The 19,064-nt window shown below is 33.4% G+C and overlaps 1 protein-coding gene across 2 annotated transcripts in view; it reads right to left on the bottom strand.

Moving 5' to 3' along the window:
- Window positions 1-19,064, bottom strand: part of LOC129757773 (basic-leucine zipper transcription factor A-like) — a 138,631-nt gene that overhangs the window by 82,100 nt on the left and 37,467 nt on the right. The window contains exons 2-3 of one of the 2 annotated variants that reach the window (XM_055755072.1): window positions 12,434-12,644; window positions 790-992 (exon numbers count right to left, since the gene is read on the bottom strand). In XM_055755072.1, coding sequence (XP_055611047.1) covers window positions 790-992; window positions 12,434-12,644 — 414 coding nt within the window. Of the gene's footprint in view, window positions 1-789; window positions 993-12,406; window positions 12,645-19,064 lie in introns of both variants that reach the window. The other variant, XM_055755070.1, reaches the window with a different exon arrangement.

Genomic DNA, 19,064 nt, shown 5'->3' on the forward strand with positions numbered 1-19,064 from the left:
AACTTTAACAAATAAAAAAATTAAATGTCGATAAATCTTTTAAAAGTGAAGGAAAAAATGCAGCTACAAAAGTTTTGACTTCCATCATTCAATCTTTTTTCTATCAAAATGTGCTTATGGTTAGAAAATACGTACTTTAAATTTTAATTTTTTTTGAATGAAAAAAATTCTGTCAGAAACAATCTTTTTTGTTACAAAAAAACATTAGCTAGTCGACAAGTCTCACCCGAGCAACCACTAAAGGTAGGTACTGCTACTACATCGTCATTCAATTATCACCTGTGCTCAGCAAAAGCTCGTTGAAGCTGATAAAGATTTTATGAGCGCACTAACATTTGGTGGAAGGGGAGGGTCTCTTGAGAATGGCGAATGGCAACGAACAGGAACGCTTTGCTCACGCACCGATGTAAAAACCGTTTCCAGATTTTCAGCAAAGCTTCAATGAACGTGAGGAAGGGGCTTCAGCAATGGTACCATTTAATGGTCCTACCGGTTGTTTGATGTATACCTACATGGCAGTTACTACTCCTCTCATATCAAACTGGAGTGGAAGATCGTGAATGATATGTATCGATTTTTTTACAACCTTGAAATACCTGTTGAATCTTTATGGGAGGGAAAAATCGGTCCATCGTTTACACTATGCAGAAAGCCACAATCGATAAGTTTCATGACTGTTTACATGTGTTTTTTTTTGTAGGTGATTAAGAACACAATTTTAAATTCGAACCATTAAATCTTAAATCGAATTCACATTCCGCTGAATCTAGAGGTTCTCTATTGTGTTACCTGTGGCGACGAGGCGGCTACATTCTGCACCAGCGCTCCGGATGATCCGGCAACATGAGGATATCCGTAGGAAGTGTAGGCGGTTACCGGACCGACCAAAGTTCCTGCTCCAGCTGCCGGGATGGCCACCGACGATAGGACGGCACTTGTGGCCACTGGACTGGCTGCGGCTGCCACCACCGGTTGATTTATGTACGGAGTTCCTGTAAAAGTTAGAGAGAGAGAGCGAAAGGGACCCCGAATGGGAAATGTTGAATTTCTACTTCCAAGGAATAACATGGCGAGGAGGGATAATGTGTATTTGGTGCAGCCTATCACTATTTTTCTATAGAATTTGAATAAGTTTGACATTTTTTTTAAATGTTCGACATTCCTAAGCAACAATAACTCAATTTTTATAAGATTCTGCATATAAGCTTCATGTACATTTCTGCTATAAACCAGTAAAAATGTTATATCCCTTTTTAATACAACTATTTATATGGTAAAAAAGGCCTACTGCAGTTTTAAGAAGCAAATTTTTTTAACCGTTTCAAAATTAGAAGTTAATCATGTAAACTTTTAAACTAAGGTTGCTAGAATTTTCTCAACACGTATCCTGGCTGGACAAATCAAGGTTGAACAAATCCAGGCTATTATTTCTAAAAATCTAGCAAAATCTTGGCATTTGGTTTCAAAATCGTCGACCAAAAATCTCAGCATGTTGATTTAAGACCCCTCTCTCCTTTTAAAGGGAAGATTCTGCTGATCAAGCAAATGGGACTTGATTTGGAATTTGAGGGGGGGGGGGGCAGGAGGAGGGAGCGTATTTTTGATCACGTTTTGAAAACAGCAAAAATAAATTAAAAATAGAAATGAACCTTCTTATTATTGAAATTGTAAGCTCAAGTTGTAGCTGCCCGTTTTAATTGGTTGAGCCATAACAATTTTAGGACTTGATTGTAAACAAAAGAAAAAAAAAGCACATTAAATTGTATCCAGCCTAATGACGTAAGAGACTAGGAAAAAAACACTTTCTCACAAAACGAAAGGGTTTGATGATTGAAATTTATTCATTTGTTTTTCAAAATTGTGGGGCGCATATTTATTACTAGTTTTTCAAAAAATAGTCTTAATCTTTTTGCACAAATTTATCATTGTTGATTGATTTGATAGAGCAACAAATAAAGCGTAGTTTATTTTTGAGGAACTAATGATAAGATTATAAAAATACATCTTTAACCACGCTATTGTAGAGAATTGAGTGAATCAAGATTAGTTTTCCTGTCTCGTTAACTTCAGGCCCGTGCGAAGGACCTGTGTTTTCAAAATAAAAATTTAGCTAGAAATAAAAGCAATACTAAAAATGCACAGTAAAAAAGGAAATTGACTTCTTTTCCATTTAAATATTAAGTCTTAAATAATTGCTATTTCCGGTAAGCCATTAAAAATTATGCAAATCTTTGTTCCTTATTCTGAATAAGAATTTCACTTTGAAGCATTTTTGGAGCTTTTCATAGATTATTGAAAAAATTTAATCGATTAAAACAAAGATTTTTATACATAAAAACAAATGAAAAGTTTATGGATTTTCAAGCTTAGGTTTTAAAGCTTAAATTTCAAGCTTTACTCAGTTATTTTGTTGCCAGTAATGCTTTTCTTATTGATAATTTTGAACTTTTGAGAAGCTTATGTTTCCAAACCACAAAAATTCAGAACAAAAAAGCTAAGTCAAAGTTATTAAAAAAAAATAAAAAGTGAAACACCCAAGTAACAATTTATGTTTTGTTCCAACCTTAACAGTTCGCTTTAGACTATTTCCTAAAGGTACTTTATAAGCCAAAGCGCATTCTACGCTATTAGCACAACTACTTTAAAGCTAACATATGACCAAACAGGCCCTGTTTTATTAACGTTTTTAAAGTTAATTCAATACGCTATAATAAAACATCCAACATAATAGTTTTATTTGACCTTATAGACATAGCCTTAAGAAACCTTTCAGAGCTCTCTTAAGACTATCCACAGCGCTTTTAAAACAACGTCAAGGAATCTGATAAGAATTTTACTGAGGGAGCTTTCTGTTCCGTTTTTTTTCTCGTGTTATCACTTACTCTCCCAAGCATTTGGTGATTGGTGAAGATTGCATTTAAATTTTTTTATAAATATATTCATTTTCATTTTTAATATGTCTTAGCATGAAACTTCCTGCAACCTCAAATTTCTGCTACGAAATAGCATCAAAACATATGTGCGCCTCAATGAATATCAAGATTGACACAATTTTAAGATTATTTTTAATTAAAAAATAATAATTTAAGTAACATTTAAATTTGCTCAAGTGATGCAATTTTTGTTTTGCATTGAAATCCATTACCTATACAAGAAATAGTACCGCAAACATTGTCAAATTTGTTGAAAATGTCTAGTTTTTAGTAGTATAATATTATTCCCAGCAAGATGGCGTCAGTAAATTCGATTCAATTTCACAGTCAACATGGTGTTCAGTAAGTTAATGTTTAACATCTAAAGGCAGTTGTAAAACAGTTTTAAATTTTTTTTTTCCGGTTTGAAAAATGTTGTAATAAAACAATTTCAACAAACAGTTTTAACAGACCTTGAATCACAGCTTCGTTTGACGTTTCTCTAAAAGGAATACACGCTCATGATGGATTTATCCATTTTTGAGTAAGATAAGTTTGTCGCAATAAATGAGAACATTTCGATTTGTTGCTTGGCAAAAGGCATTCAAGAAACTTTTCGTTTTGTTTCCTTTTGACTATGTTTAGAGAATGGTCAATTACCTTTAAATAACAAGTAGGTATTTATTGATATCAAATAATCTCAGACTGTTTAGGAATAAATCATTTTCCATAATCAAAAGCCTGGCCTTAAAGCTTAATAATAATCCGTATAATTGAGGATTATAACCAAACGATCTTTTAAATCGTCAAACGGCGATTTGATGAAGCGCAATAACACGTTTAGCCAACGATTAAAGAAATTGTAAAATAAATTGCCTGAATCGCGAATTCCGAAATAATTGTATTTTGAATATAAAGTAAGGTTATGTAACGGTAAAAATCAAAATATAATGGTTATTGTTGCAATTGGAAGCGGTAAAACGATTTGATAAAACGTTCTTCGGATGTTTTGCTTACGATAATCAGAACTACGTTACGCTTCAAATAAATCGTAATTTTCAATGATCGGCCATTGCAAGTAGTCTTCGTTCTGACTATTTATATCATATGAAACTTGTTGAGGCTGATGAAAGTATAGAATGAGCATTTTCACTTGTAATGAAGCTCAATTTCTCCGTCTTTGCTGAGAAGAAGCCGGTGGGTGCAGTCTTCTATAACTTTTCAAGAGCGGTTGATCCGGAAGAAATTTTGTTAACTCTTGATTGGATGACGTAAATATAGATTAACTTCGCATTGAGAGACAGGGATGAATAAATAAAACAAGTAATTTATTCGGCGTACTTATAAATTAATTGTCTTATACATTTATTCTTATCGATTCTAAAAAAAAAACCTTTATTCACAGTGCGCTTGCTTTTATTCGAACCCTAAGAATTGAGCGAATGACGATTTGTGGTTGTTTTTAAATTTGAATGCGGATACAACAAAGTTGTTTTTATTTTTCAGATGAATTTAGCTGTGTTAATTTATATCATTTTGATAGCACGTTTTTCTCAATTTTGAGTGATAATTCTTTCAAAACTGGTTATGCTATCTCAAATAGAGGTAAACAAGTTTAAGCGTGTATACGTTCTGTTTTATCATGCCTACATCCAATGTTCCAATAAACAGTTTTTCAACTTGGCTTGAACGCTAGATTTAAAAGCGCGATGAGCGCATTATTAAAACTGGTACCAAAGCTCCAATAAAAACAGGAAAGTATGTGTTTTATTGAATCTTAAGCAATACTTTTGCAACTTTTTTTACAACACTCTTAAGATAGTGTTTTATTCAAGTTTTAGCAAAACTTTCAGGGCTCTTTCAAAACACACGATAAATGAAGCATTTCCTATATTACAATGAAACCGTTTTAAAAATTGGATGCCATCGAAAAGTCTTCATAAAACAATATTAAAACTCCTAAAGCCAATTGGCTTGATCTGTGTTACTTAGGACAGTAAAATCAAATAAATTTATCTGAAACTATGAAGATAAAAAAAATGTTCTTAATTAGCTTAGCTTAGCTTAGCTCGATTGACTACTACGTCCACCTTAAATCGTTGAACCTGAAATGCTTTATCATCTTAACTTTATTAATATTGCATGTTGCTACTCCGTGATTGACCGAGGCCATCAATTATATCCAGAGGCCAAACGAATGGTGTCTGGGATTGGCAACACATTAACAAAGCACAAAACTGATGCTCTCTCTTTCAACATCAATATCGGCGCTGGCCACGTCCTTGTAGTCAATCGATAGATGGAAAGAGAGAATTGGACTGAAAGATTCAAAATTCATGCTTCAGGACCGAGGTCACCACTGCATCCTAGCAAAATAATATTGTTGGGAAAGTGGGCTAAAATAGGAAAATTAGGAAACCTTTAGGGCTAAAATATGACCATAGAGACACTTTTGACTGTGCTGTGATCTTATATTTAAAATTATTTTCTTAAGACAGCTTTTATTGGAGATTGTTACAAAACTTTCTAACTAATTTCTACATTCTAATTTCCTAGTGAAATCCCTTAGTTACAAATGGGCTTTAATTTATTGAAGGCTTTTGTGTGTTCAATTCTCATATTTGAGATCTTATTCCCTCAAGCTTCTATCCATCCTTTCTCAGTAAAAATCAAGACTAAAAACATAAATCAAATCTTTTTAAAGTTTGCTCATTGAAATATTTAAATCAAAAACTGGTTAATGCTTTCAAAGTTCCAATTAACATGAAGATACACTTCTATCTAAATCATTCAATTAACTCGTATGATTGCATTAAAATCAATGTTTTCATTTCTATTTTAGTGCTAACAAAAACTGTAACCATCAACAGACTTTCGAAAACTTCAATTTAAATTTAAAACTGGTTTATCATCGTCAAAAATTTTTGCTATAACTTTTTTAAATATCGAAACCCACCTATAGTTTTAATTTATGAAAACAGTGGTACAACATTGAAAAATTTTCACTCGTAATTTTGTAAATTATCTACTGAACCTAAGTTTATTGATATTTTATACAATCACTTTCACATCACAAAAAATGTTTTGGTTCAAACGTTTCTGCTAGCAGTGAACATTGGATTCTAGTCTAGCTTTCTGATTCACGTCCAAAACGTAGCCAAACACCAAGCGATGGCCGTGCCATCCGGTCAATCATAATGAGTTTTAAATCACCCGTAAAGTATCGAAATGTTTCTGAATTAGCTAATACAACTACTTCAACATAATTTTTATTTAAATCGAATGTTACAGACAACGATTGTGAAAGTTTTGTATGATGAGTTGCAACTGACCTGAGTTGCTAAGAAGGCGACAAAATAATAGATAAAGATGTTTTTCATGTTACTTATCTTCGTTTGAGTTTCGGATTTCTTTCCGAGATCCTTGTCATCAACGAAGCAGCCTTTTTGGAGCGTTGCACTTTTGAAACTACGAGTTTATAGTCTTCAACAAAGTTGTTCAGTGGAAAATTTTCTTCAAAGAATTCATAAATTGGCACAAAAACCATTAGCATTCTGCAAATTCTCCAAAAAATTATACATGAGTTTTTAACCAAAACGCATTTTAAAACCAAGCGTTTGAGAAGTTCAAATATTACTTCAAATCGATTCAGACTACTGCACAGTTACAAAAAAGCGCGACAAAAATATGCTGATGTTTGCAACATTGATGGTCAATAAAAATACAAAAAAAGTAAATATTCAGATATTTATATAAAAATAAGTTTCTGTCTGTCGCTTCTCTTTAGATTCGGAAACTACTGAACCGATTCATGTGAAACTTGGCAGATGAGGGTATTAGAGGCCAGGGAAGGTTCTTATTATGGTTTGAGACCCATCCCTTTCACAGGAAGGGGATAGGGAACGCTTGCCAAATTGCCCGGATTTATCCGGGTTTGCCCGGATATTTGATGCAAAATTTCGAGAAAGTCCGGGCCGGCCCGGTTGCCCGGATATCGTGAAAAAAAGTCCGGATATTGACCGGATTTTTTAACAATTTTCACAAAGAAACCTAAAGAAATCAAAGTTTTTGAGTACGTTTCAGCAAAATCGATTATCGGTATGGAAATTTTCAACGGTTGATTCAAATAATTTCGCTGATTTACATTTATAAACCTTTAAATATATAAGTGATCCAAAAAGTTGTTGGAAGTCTGCAATTACATTAATAAAATATTAATTTCGATTTTTTTGCATTTTTTCTTTGCTTTTATATATAATAACACCTAAATTTTGCCCGGTTTTTGCCCGGTTTTTGCCCGGTTTTTGCCCGGTTTTTGGATTTGAAAAATTAAAATCCATGCCCGGATTTTGCCAGGGTTTTTTGAAAAAAATGCCCGGAATTGCTAGGCCCGGATGGGAGTGGAAAAAATTCTGGCAAACTTACAATAGGGGATCTTACAAATAAAAGACAAACGTTCGCATAACTCGAGAACCGATCAAGCTTATGGTAATAAATTTGGCATAGTATGGTATTCGGGTACGATGAATGATTCTATGATTATTTGATACCCTTCCGTTCTTCCAGGGTGGAGTAGGGGTTAGCTTACAATTGTTTAGATAATTTAAAAACTAATCAAGCTAATGAAATCAAATTTGGCATTAGAAGGTATTAGGGTACGAAAAATGCTTCAATGAATATTTGTTACCCCACCCTCCTTTCAGAGAGGAGATAGGAAAAGAGAAGGTGCAGGGAAAAGGCCTTCATACATTCTTTGATAGTTTGGTATCCCTCCTTTTCTCCATTGAGAAGATAGAAAGAATGAAGGGGGGCTCTCTTACATTTTTTTAATAACTCGAAAACTAATCAAACAAATGGAACCAAATTTGGCATGCAAAGGTCTTTCAAAACGAGAAATGATTCTATGGTTATTTGAGACACCCCCTTTGTCCAGCGGTGAGGATATAAGCATCCATAAAATTTTTCATACATAACTCGAAAACTAATCGAGCTAATGGAACCAAATTAAGCATAGATGAGTATTTGAATACGAGATATGATTTTATGGCCCTCTTTTCTTTCTGCGGAGAGATATAAATGGGGAAAAGGGGCTTCCATACAAGTTTAGCATAACTTGAAAATTAATCGAGCAAATAAAACCAAGTATGGCATCAAAGAGTATTTGCGTCCAAGAAATATTTTTTATGAATATTAAGTATTCGCCTCCTTATCCAATTAAGAGATAGAAAGCGTAAATGGGATTCTCTAACATGTTTATGCATAATAAGACTAACCAGCTGACCAAGCAAAAGGAACCAAATTTTGCATGGGATGGTATTTCAATACGAGAAATATTTCTATAATTATTTGAAACCATCCCTTTCTTGCAGTAGGGTAGGAGCATAGGTTTGGCGATATAGCAAGGTGGGAATAGGGCTTCCATACAATATTTTGGCATAACTCGAGAATTCTCATCGAACTAATGGACAAAACTTGACATGGAAAATTATTTTGATATTATTCTATGATTATTTGAGACACCACCGTGCTTCCAGTGAACAGAAACATGGGAAGAACGGAGGATGGCGCAATAAAATTTTGTTAGAAAAAGTTCTCAATTTATGTTGACAAAGCCAGCAAATGGAATCAAGTATGAAATGGAAAGGTATTTGAATACGAGATATGTTTCTACGGTTGCTATAGATCCCTGCTATAGATCGTTGCAAAAGTTAAAATTTATCAACCAATGTGATTAAATTTGGTATAAGAGGGTTTTTGGGTACGAAAATAATGGGTATGATTATTACAGACCCTGACTTGATTCCAGCACTGGAGGATGTGAAGGACAGGAGGGCTCCCTTGACAGTTTTTTTTTGGCATAAACCTCCATTTTTAGGGCGGAGTCAGAAAGAAAGAGCAGGCTTTATTTATATTTTATTTAACATAACTCGAAAACTCTTATCAAACAAATGGAGCCAAATGTGGCATGATTCATTTTTCAGATACTCAAAACATTTCCATGGTATAGTTTTGGAGCCCTTACCGCATTGGAATAGGGAGAGAGTGAGGAATTTATATTAATAACAACAAATATAAATTTTCAAATCTTGGAAACAAATTAAGATATCAAGATTCAGAATAATAGTTTTTGTTTTCTTTGTATTGCAACAAGAGACTTCAGCTGCATCTCTCATTCAATAGCGATTGCTTTTTATTTATTTTGTAGTTTGGTTTAAAATAGTTATCACAAAACAAATGAAATTTGAATGGATTTAAGAAAATTTCGTTTATTATTTAAAAGTGTAGCAAAGCACTCAAAACCGAAATTTAATAGGCAAGTTTTATAAAAATAATCATTCAAGTTTTGTGAATGCCCTCAGTACGATAAAAAAACTGCTGATAAGTTTTGACGAAAAAAATATTTTCTTCAAGTTTTTTTCTTGACTTTTGTTTAGCAATTCCTGGTTTTTGATTGATTGTGCCCGGTTATTGCCCCAATTTTTGTTCGACAATGTTGAAATCAAATGTCCGGATTTTTCCAGGTTTTTAGAATAAATGGTGCGGATTTGTCTGGCCTGAATACGTGCTGAAAATGTTCTGGCAACATTCAAATTCACCATATGAAAGCGTTTGAAATAAGAGAAAATGCTGAGAACCCTTTTCAAGGCAAAGGGGCTGTATCCGGAGAAAGGAGTTCTCCACGTTTAAATCAACAACATTTCAAAAGTATGAAATTGTTGCTTGAGCGGAGTTGCAGTAGTTTTTAGCGTGGACGCCTATTTTATAATACACTAGCTGACCCGGTGTGCTTTGCTACACCTTTCCAAAACATATAATATTTTCAGAAATTATTCAAACTTTTATTGTTTTGTTGATATTATTTTAAACCCGCTTTAAAATAAGAGCTGCAGCTGACTTAAACTAATTTTCTGAATTTTGATCTATAAATTGGTGTTATAGATCTGATAATTTTAATCTGCTTCTTTAAGCTTCGCCCTGAAAAAGGAGGGTCTCAAATTAATCGTACGTAAACAATCTAATTTATAAAATATGGTTGTTTTTGCTTGATATTCTCTGGATTTATGATAAAAACTGATAAGAGAGCCTCCCCTATCCTTCCTTTACCCCCTGCTAAATGAAGGTCGTGGTCTTTAAAAATCATACCCATTTTTTCGTGCCAAAAATCCTCTTATATCAAATATTACTCCATTGGTTGATAAGTTTCTAAGCTTTACAACATAATCTATAAGGAGCCCCTTCTTTCTTCCCCTGTCTACACTGTAAAGCGTGAGGGTCTATAACATTCGTAGAAACATATCTCGTAACCAAGTACCTTTCCATGCCATATTTATTTCCATTTGTTGGTTTCGTTTGCATAAACTGAGAACTTATGCTAACAAAATTGTATTGGGCTCACCTCCCTCTTGCTATGTATCTCCTATGTACTGAAAGGAGGATGGTGTATCAGATATTCATAGAATCATAGCAAAATGATTTTCCATGTTAAGTTTTGTCCATTTCTCGGATTTTATAAAAAAAAAAGGTCAATGTAAGCCTTCTCTTCCATTCCTATATTCCCAATTCTATCATCCTACTGCCAGAAAGGAATTGTTTCACATAAAAAAAGTATTTTTCGTACTCAAATACTTTTTGATGCCAAATTTAGTTTCATTTGCTCAATTAATTCTCGAGTTATGCAAAAAATTTGTATGGAAGCCTCCCTTTCCCCCTTTATATCTTTCCGCTGAAAAAAAGTTGGGGCTTCAATTTATGATAGAAACATTTCTCGTATTCAAATACCCTCACATGCCAAATATGGTTCAATTTGCTCGATCAACTCTTCAGTTATACTGAAAACTGTAAGGTAGACCTCTCCTCCCCCATTTCATCCACCTCTTTGAAGATGTGAGGGATACCAAATATTCATAGAAGCATTTCTCGTACCCAAATATCGTTCCATGCCAAATTTGGTTCCATTTGCTGTTGTAGTTCTTGAGTTATGCAGTAAAAATTGTATGAAACTCCCCTCCTTCTTTCCTTTCTCCCCGCTGGAAGAAGGAAGGGATCTCAAACAATCATTAGAACATGTCACGTTCCCAAATACCCGCCCATGCCAAATTTAGTTCCATTTGCTTAATTAGTTTTTGAGCTATGTAAAAAATTATAAAAGAAGCCCTCTCCCCCCTTTTTATCTCCCTACTGGAAAGAGGGAGGGGTCTCAAATAGTCATAGAAATATTTTTCGTATCCAACTACCCTACCATGCCAAGTTTGATTCCAATTGCTCTATTAATTTTTGAGTTATGTAAAAAAATATCAAAGAGGCCCCTCCCCCTTAATACAGGAAAAAGGGAGGGGTCTCAAATAATCATTGAAACATTTTTCGTATCCAAATGCCTTCCCGTGCCAAATTTGGTTCCAATAACTTTTTTAGTTTTCGAGTTATATGAAAAATTGTAAGGTAGCCCCCCTCCCCCCTTTCTATCACCCCGCTGAGAGGAGGGAGGGGTATGTAATCTTTATTGAAATATTCTTCGTTCCCAAATACAACCCCATGCCAAATTTGATACCATTTGCTTGATGGGTTCTCGAGTTATGCAAAAAAATTGTCTTTTATTTGGGAGGCCCCTCCCCCCCTTCCTGTTAGGGGGAGGGGTCCCAAACCAGAATAGGAACCTTCCCCGGCCTCCATTACCCCCACCTGCCAAGTTTCACGTAAATCGGTTTAGTAGTTTCCGAGTCTATAGGGAACAGACAGAAAGACAGACAGACAGAAATTCATTTTTATATATATAGATATATAGATATTACAGATTATTTGAATCCGAAATAATCTGTCGATTCTTTAAAATTCAAGGATCATTGCTTATGTTATAAATTTATTATCGACATTGTTTTTGTATTCCATTTTTGAATAAGTATAAAACATCCTGTCCTGCTTTTCGAATATGTTCCCAAAAAAATCTGTTGAAAAATGTAGATTGAATTTAATGACAAGCACCGTTACACAAGAATATGATGAAAAAAAGTTTTGAGGTTTTTCATAGTTTGGTTAACCTAGAAAAATAAGTATATGCCTTTCCTAAACGTTCAGCCAGCTCTGGTGCAGTTGCAGCAGCGGCGGCTGGTAATCAACCAAGTTGTCGGATAGTTAACGGATATTCGAGCAATCCTTTTGGGATGCAATTTATTTTTTCTCCTGCTGTTCCGAAGCAGTTTTCTAGCGTTTCCTAGATAGTGGATAGTTGTTTGGCTCCAACTTTTCCACACGCTGCATAATTATGCTTGAATAATGCCAAATAGTAATCGGAACGGATTTATGGAGATAATTAAAAGTCTATTCAACTTGTTCACCGAAAAGTTTGCGCTTTCCGGGTTTTTCGAAAAATATGGCAGCTGTACACAGCGTTGAAGCCATTGTATGAAGTAGGGTTTGGCAAAAACTAACCGAAAATTTCGCTCTAACCCTTTTCCCTCAGTTTCCTTCAGCTGCCTCCTGTGAGTGAGTAATCTTACCGACGATTGTCTGAATATCCGGCGCACCTCGTTTGTTTTTGTCGGGTCCATTCAGAGGAAGTATCCGGCCTGTTCCTCCTCCACCTCCTCCAGAGTTCCCGTTGCTTCCTTTGGCGTCGTCCGTCACCTTCTGGGTGTGGAGCTGCTTCTGCTGTTTGCTTTCCTGGGGCATCTGATCATCACTTCGGGCCATCGCTGCCGCCATCAGCATCAACATCCCCAGGGTCATCCATTGGCTCTAGAATGAATCAAAGGTCGAGAAAAATTAATGACTTCATCTTGCAGTGAGTTTATAGCTTTTCTTTTGACGTTTATTTGGGGAAATTGGTAATTAACGATAATAACAAAAAATGACAAATTTTGTCATTTTCAAAGGGATTTAATTGTGGAAGAGTATTTTAAATAAACCTCGTTTTACAATGCACCATTAGAAAATGTGTTACCAAAATCGAAAATAATTCGAATCCTCAAGTTGGAAGACCTGAAAAACGACTCATGTAGAATGTAATGTAGAATTATTTGGCCTTCATTGTCCACTATAAAATAATAATAACTTCGAAAAATTTAATTGGATAAAGTAAATATTTCAGTTGGAATGTTTTTGGAAACATTTCGAGGTAATGTGAAGGTTTAATAAACACTAATGAAGTGCCACAAAAGCTACGTTCATTAAAAATAATCTCACTTTCATAAAAAAAAATGAAATTTTCATCAAATAACCACATTTTTGAAAGGTTAATCACGGAAAGTAACCAGTCGAATATTCAAAAACTAAACATACACCCCCATTACCAGAAGACAATTTCCAATGGGTTGGATTGTCTAACATTGTGACACGATAAATGGGTTTTATTCCATCTGAGAAAAGGTTCCCTGTGTTGAGGCCCCCAAAAATATACTCGAAAAGAAGACTGGAAAATCTTTTGGGCAACGTACTTGTTTAAATGTGGTTTTCTCTTTTAAGCCAACGACCAAGCGATAATATTTAATTAAAATTTATTAAGGGATATTTAAAAAAACGGAACATATACCCTACTCAATCAACACAAGAAAGAAATTAAATCGATTTTAGTACTTTTATCAACGGGTAATCGATATAAAGTTGTCGGTTCGGAATGGACTGAAAATTTGCTCAATCAAAAATAAAAGACAAATTTTGGAACAAGTCTCCAAAAACGATTGCAAAACCAAAAGCCAGACGAACGGATGAACTGTCGTTTGTTTGCTTATCGGGACAGTTTCTCGATTGTGGTTTTTGCGTAGCAGATTATTGTCTGAGGATTAGGCATCAACGGATCGAATTTATGGATTTTGTCGTTGGAGCTTTATTTGGGTTCAGATGGATAGGGAAGGATGTATTTTCGTTTTATTGATCTGTGTTTTTCGACTTCTAAAATAAGAGATTGAATCTTAATGCGCGTGAAATACATATATAAAAAATTAATTTAAAAATAATCTCAGTGAAACAATTTTTTTAAATACCCTCACAATTCGAAATATTGTATGGTTAAAAAAATTGAGTTGGTTGAACATGAATCTAAATTTCTCTGACTACATTTAAATGTTTTTTAACCTCTTTAATTTTAGTCGTATTATTTTATACTATTGAAAATGAGTCCGTCAGGAGGAGAGGTTATGTTGACAGAGAAGTTACAGAAAATTTAAAAGCTTTTTATTTAAAAAAAATACGTCAAAAAAATTACTGTATTGTGCTGGATTTCAACTCTGAATCTCCGGCTTTCTAGGTCAACATATGTAGTATACGCAGTGAATTCGGGAATAGCATCAATTATGCATAGGCAGGGAGAATTGTTTCGTTATCGTCCAAATTTTTTTCATTTCTTCAATCTTCGATTATGCTTCCCTGATAGAACTCATACTTGATTTTGACGAAACAATTCTCCCTGCCGGGGCAAGGTTGCCGCTCTGTCCCGAATTTCGTTTGTTTTTTTTTTAAATCATAGTGGTCCAGTAAACACAAAAAGAATTTAAATATTTTTTTTTTCTAAAATCTGTAAAATTTTGGCACATGTGCCCAATTAAATCATGGCAGCATCAAGTAAACCTACATACTTTTGTAACTTTTTTTTTTTTTGTACGGTTTATTTAACGAGGGATTAACCAAGAGTTTTCACCCTCACCAATTTAAAAAAATAATATCGTACATGTCAGATTTTACTAATTCCACACATTTTTATAAACTTTAACACTTTATCTTCACTTTTTTTTGTCGTTTTGTAGCACTGCTTCCATACTTTTGTAACTGAATTTGGGATGTCATCTCAAATATGTTTGTTTTAAGTATCGGTGACAGTTAACTAACTTTTTACTAAGAGTTTAATTAGTAACAAATCATTCAGAGATTCAGGCACTTCAGGAGTTTCACCTCTTGCATTGCGTTATTTTGTGTACGGCATTCAATCTACAGGAAAGCTAGGATATGACTAACTTTGGCATGCTCTCTAAAGTTTATTTATTTTTTTTTGTATGTAAAGCTCGTTAAATATTTTCATCCCTACATTAAAACTACTAAAACCAAACAACAACTTCTGTTTTCGAAAAATTCCTCCAAATTCTATGTTAAATGAAAAGAATAAAAAAAAATAATGAATGAGAATTAATAACAAAAGTAATAGAACACAAGGCAACAAAATTCACATTTTTCCGAGGGACATAGATTTAAGGAGCTTAAATTGACTTGTTGATTCCAAATATGAAATATATCTTATCAGCTCTTGTTTTCGTGATAACATCTGAAAATAATTAAAAAATCGTTGCAGAAATCTGTACAGTTTTTTTTGGAAAAACTGTAAATCATGACAAATATGGTTTAAATAAAGGAATTAGAATGTCCATCCAGGGATTTCCCGAGCAGAAATTTCCGGGAATCAAGAAAATTCGAGATTTCCCGTATCTCGGAGAACGGTTAGAAAATCCCGGGATTTCCCGAATATAATGAAAAGAGCTTAATTTTCAAAAGTACATGACCTAAATTGGAAAAATAGCCAGGTTCAGGAAGGAAAATAACCGCTAGACTTTGATAGATTTTTTTTAAACATGGTGAAAATATTTAATTAAAAAAAAAGTTTTTTTTGAGAACCTGTTGTTGAAAGTAAAAAATGGCGAAAAATCTGTAACGAAGAAACGACACTTTTTGAAACTTATAGGTCATCTGAAAATATCATGAGATTTGAAGAACAATCTGAAGTTTAGAGAATCATTATCTATCAATTGAGAAAAATCTTCTTCAACCTTTTATTTTTGGCTATTCTATTGCTATTGGTTATTCAAGAAAACAACTTACTTTTTTAAATGCCAGAAGTTTTGACCATTTTTGGTGGTCTTCTTCAAGAGTATTGGAAGTTTACCAGTTTCAGAAATTGCAATGAGCATTGTTAAAAGTCTGATTTAAAGTGTGTAAGCTCACTTGCCTTACGGTTGTTATTTTCAGATTTCGTTTTTTTTTTTCAACGTTCAGGTGTCCAGTCTTCGCTGCTCTTCTGTGAATATATATTTGTTATTTTAATTCTATAAAGTTGCTTGAAATCAAAGATCGAAAATAGTCAGAAATAAAACAATAAATATCAATCACAGTCGATAACATAAACCTAACCTTCCTCAATCTTCTCAATGTTTTGCAGAAAAATACAGGCAATTATGTTGGTCAAAGTACCTATCAATTGAATTCATATTTTTTTTAGGTACACAGAGTAATTGAGTGTATGTATTTCTTTTTCGTATTCTAAACTTAATGTTAATCCTCTTCAAAATATGGTTCCGAATTTTGAACACAATTCAATATTGTGTTTCAAACAATTTCAATGAATTAAAATTCAAATAGCAATTTTTAACCAATTGTTTTTATTCAATGCTTTAACACTGCATTAACCAAAATTCAAAATAATTTTAAAATAATAGTTTTTCAGCTTAAATTTCAAAGTCAGAGGATTCAGAGCATACATTTTTAAAGAAATAAAATTTCGAAAGGAGTTTTATGCATTTTTTTCAATTATTCTGATTGATAAATAGTGTAAAATGTTTCACAACACAAAATTAGACTAAATAATGTAAAAAAAACAAATGTATATATTTGTTTTTGTATGTAGTAGAGGGTAAATATCTTCTTTTCCACTTTTTCCCTGGAACCCGGGAATTCCCGGAAAATGTGATATCGGATTTTCCGATTCCCGGGAACTTCAAAATGTCCGGAAATGGACACTCTAAAAAGAATTCATGAAAAGGTCAACTAATCGTACACCGTGAGTAATTTTGACTTCTGAGAAAATATAAATTAAAATTTTTATTATGATTCCACAACTCCGCGAAAACATATGAAGCTTCAATCTTATGTATTAAAATTTCTATAAATTGTAGATATTTTTTAAACGTTGCACAATGGGGACAAAAGTGAAATCCTACACGAGCCAAATCCATGAAAATATACTTTCCTTCAGTAAAAATGTCCAGAAAATAGACGACGAGACGAGACGAGAGGCGAGTTTACGAACTAAGATATAGTGCCTTTTTAACTCCTAACTCCACAATATTTTGTAAATAATCCAGAAAAACACTGATTTAGACTAGAAAATTTTCAACAAAAATAGACCTATCTCATGTGATTTTTTTTCAAGAAATTAAATGAAGGCAATTTGAGCTGCTACACGCTTCGAAAGATGAATTTATGGCTGATTTTATTCTTAATTCCCTTATATGTTTGAATAAATTATAAAAACGGTAAGTTCAAACTTGAAAATTTTAAACCAAATAAAATCTATCTTGTGGATTTTTTATTTTCGAGTAACCGTTTGAGTAACCGTTCATTTCGGAAAATGGAGTTGTAGCTGAACTATTTATTTGAAAAAAAAAATAGAGGAATTGAGGATAAAAACAGCCATAACTTCATTTTCCGGTTGGTGCGGTGGTGGGTCAAAAAACCTTCATTCGATTCATGGGGAAAAAATATACAAGATAAGTCTCCTTTGATTCAAAATTTTCAAGTCCGATCATAATTTTTTTTTGAATTATAATAAAAATGAAGGGGAAATAAGAATAAATCAGCCATCACTCCATTTTCCGAACCGTGTGGTGGCTCAAACAGTCTCCATTCGATTCCTCGGGAAAAAATCAAAATGTTGCAGTCTAAACTAGTGTTTTTCTAGATTGTTCAAAAAATGTAGGGGAACTGTGTGTTTAAAATGCACTCCCAAGAAACCAGAAATCATATAGCTACTGAATTTTGTACGTTTAAAGTTCACAATTGGCTGAATAAAAAGTACTGAAGAGTAATATAGAACGGACTTCTATACTTACTTTTATACTTACTTACTATAAGAATTTAAAAATTCTAAACATGTAGCATTGAACACTTTTGTGCGTTTCAAGTAGGTATAAGCCCATGTTTAACTCATGCATGGACGGGTGTTTTGTGGTTCTGGGAAAATCCAATCGTAGTTAATGGTCTTATCTGCAAGTTTCAATGAGATTTTCAATTCTTTGTTCTGCCGTTTTTGATAGCTTTACAAAGATATGGATGATCAAAATTTCTTAATTTGAACCTACTGTTCCTGTTTTGGTACTGGACTTGTACTCTTAATTAGACCTAGATCTAAAATGCCGGTAAAAAGAAAGATTTCTTGAAAAAACATTAACAACCTAATGAAATATTTTATTTTGCAAAAAACACATCATGAAATAATATTTTGGATTTCAAACGATTTGAACAAACACCCTAATTTCTGTTATGAATATCTCAAACTTTAGCACATTAGCACACTTAGAGCAGCACAATAAGGTGTTTTGTGTTTACTTGTAGCTTATTCACCTGAAGCTGACAAAAAATGTTGGAAATACTCAATATAGAATCTTAGTTATGCTCTAGTAAAAATTTGCACTTAAGTTGATTGGTTAGAGTTGACAAAGTTGATATTAGGTCTGAAAATGGAACATCTTGACACAAAGTGCCTATTGGTAATTTTCCTTCAAAATTTGGCTTGGCCTGTCGAATAAAATGATTTATTCTTTATCGTTTTGACTTTTCGAAATGCTTCTCACTAATTAAGCTGTCTGTTTTACCACTCAAGAAAAGATACTTTTTTAAAAACCTTGCAATTTTTGCCGATTACTTTTAATGGCTAATTGCGACATAATAGCATAAATGAAGAATAAAAGTTTATTATTTTCATAGGAGTGTCCTGAATTCATGCAAACGAAATAAGTTAATTGCGATTTTTGGTAATTTAGGACTAAAGTAGGCTCTAGGTCCAAAGAAGAAGCACTCACCCTACCTTATAGAAATTGGACATCAATTTTTCATATCGTGCTTTTTTACGAACATCTAACAAACTTTTTGGTGTCATGCAAAACTTCATATGAACTTGTTAGTTCCTTGAGGAACTTCTGCGAAACTTCCATGCAAATTGAGTTTTGTCAAAAAAAATTTATATGGTTTGTTTTACTCTCATAGAAACTTTTCCGAAGCCGTTCTCAATTTGAGACCAAAAAATGCATTTTTTGCAAAAAATAAAAAGAAACGATCGATTAAATGTGTTCGCCCGCGATTATAACAAAAATTATGTGAGGAAAAGAACATTGGAAGGAAAAGTCCAGGTTCATAAATGAATAATGCTAAGAGAATCAGTGAATAATGCTAATAAATCAA

The sequence above is a fragment of the Uranotaenia lowii genome, chromosome 3 (genome assembly GCF_029784155.1).
Source record: "Uranotaenia lowii strain MFRU-FL chromosome 3, ASM2978415v1, whole genome shotgun sequence".
Taxonomy (NCBI): Eukaryota; Metazoa; Arthropoda; class Insecta; order Diptera; family Culicidae; genus Uranotaenia; species Uranotaenia lowii.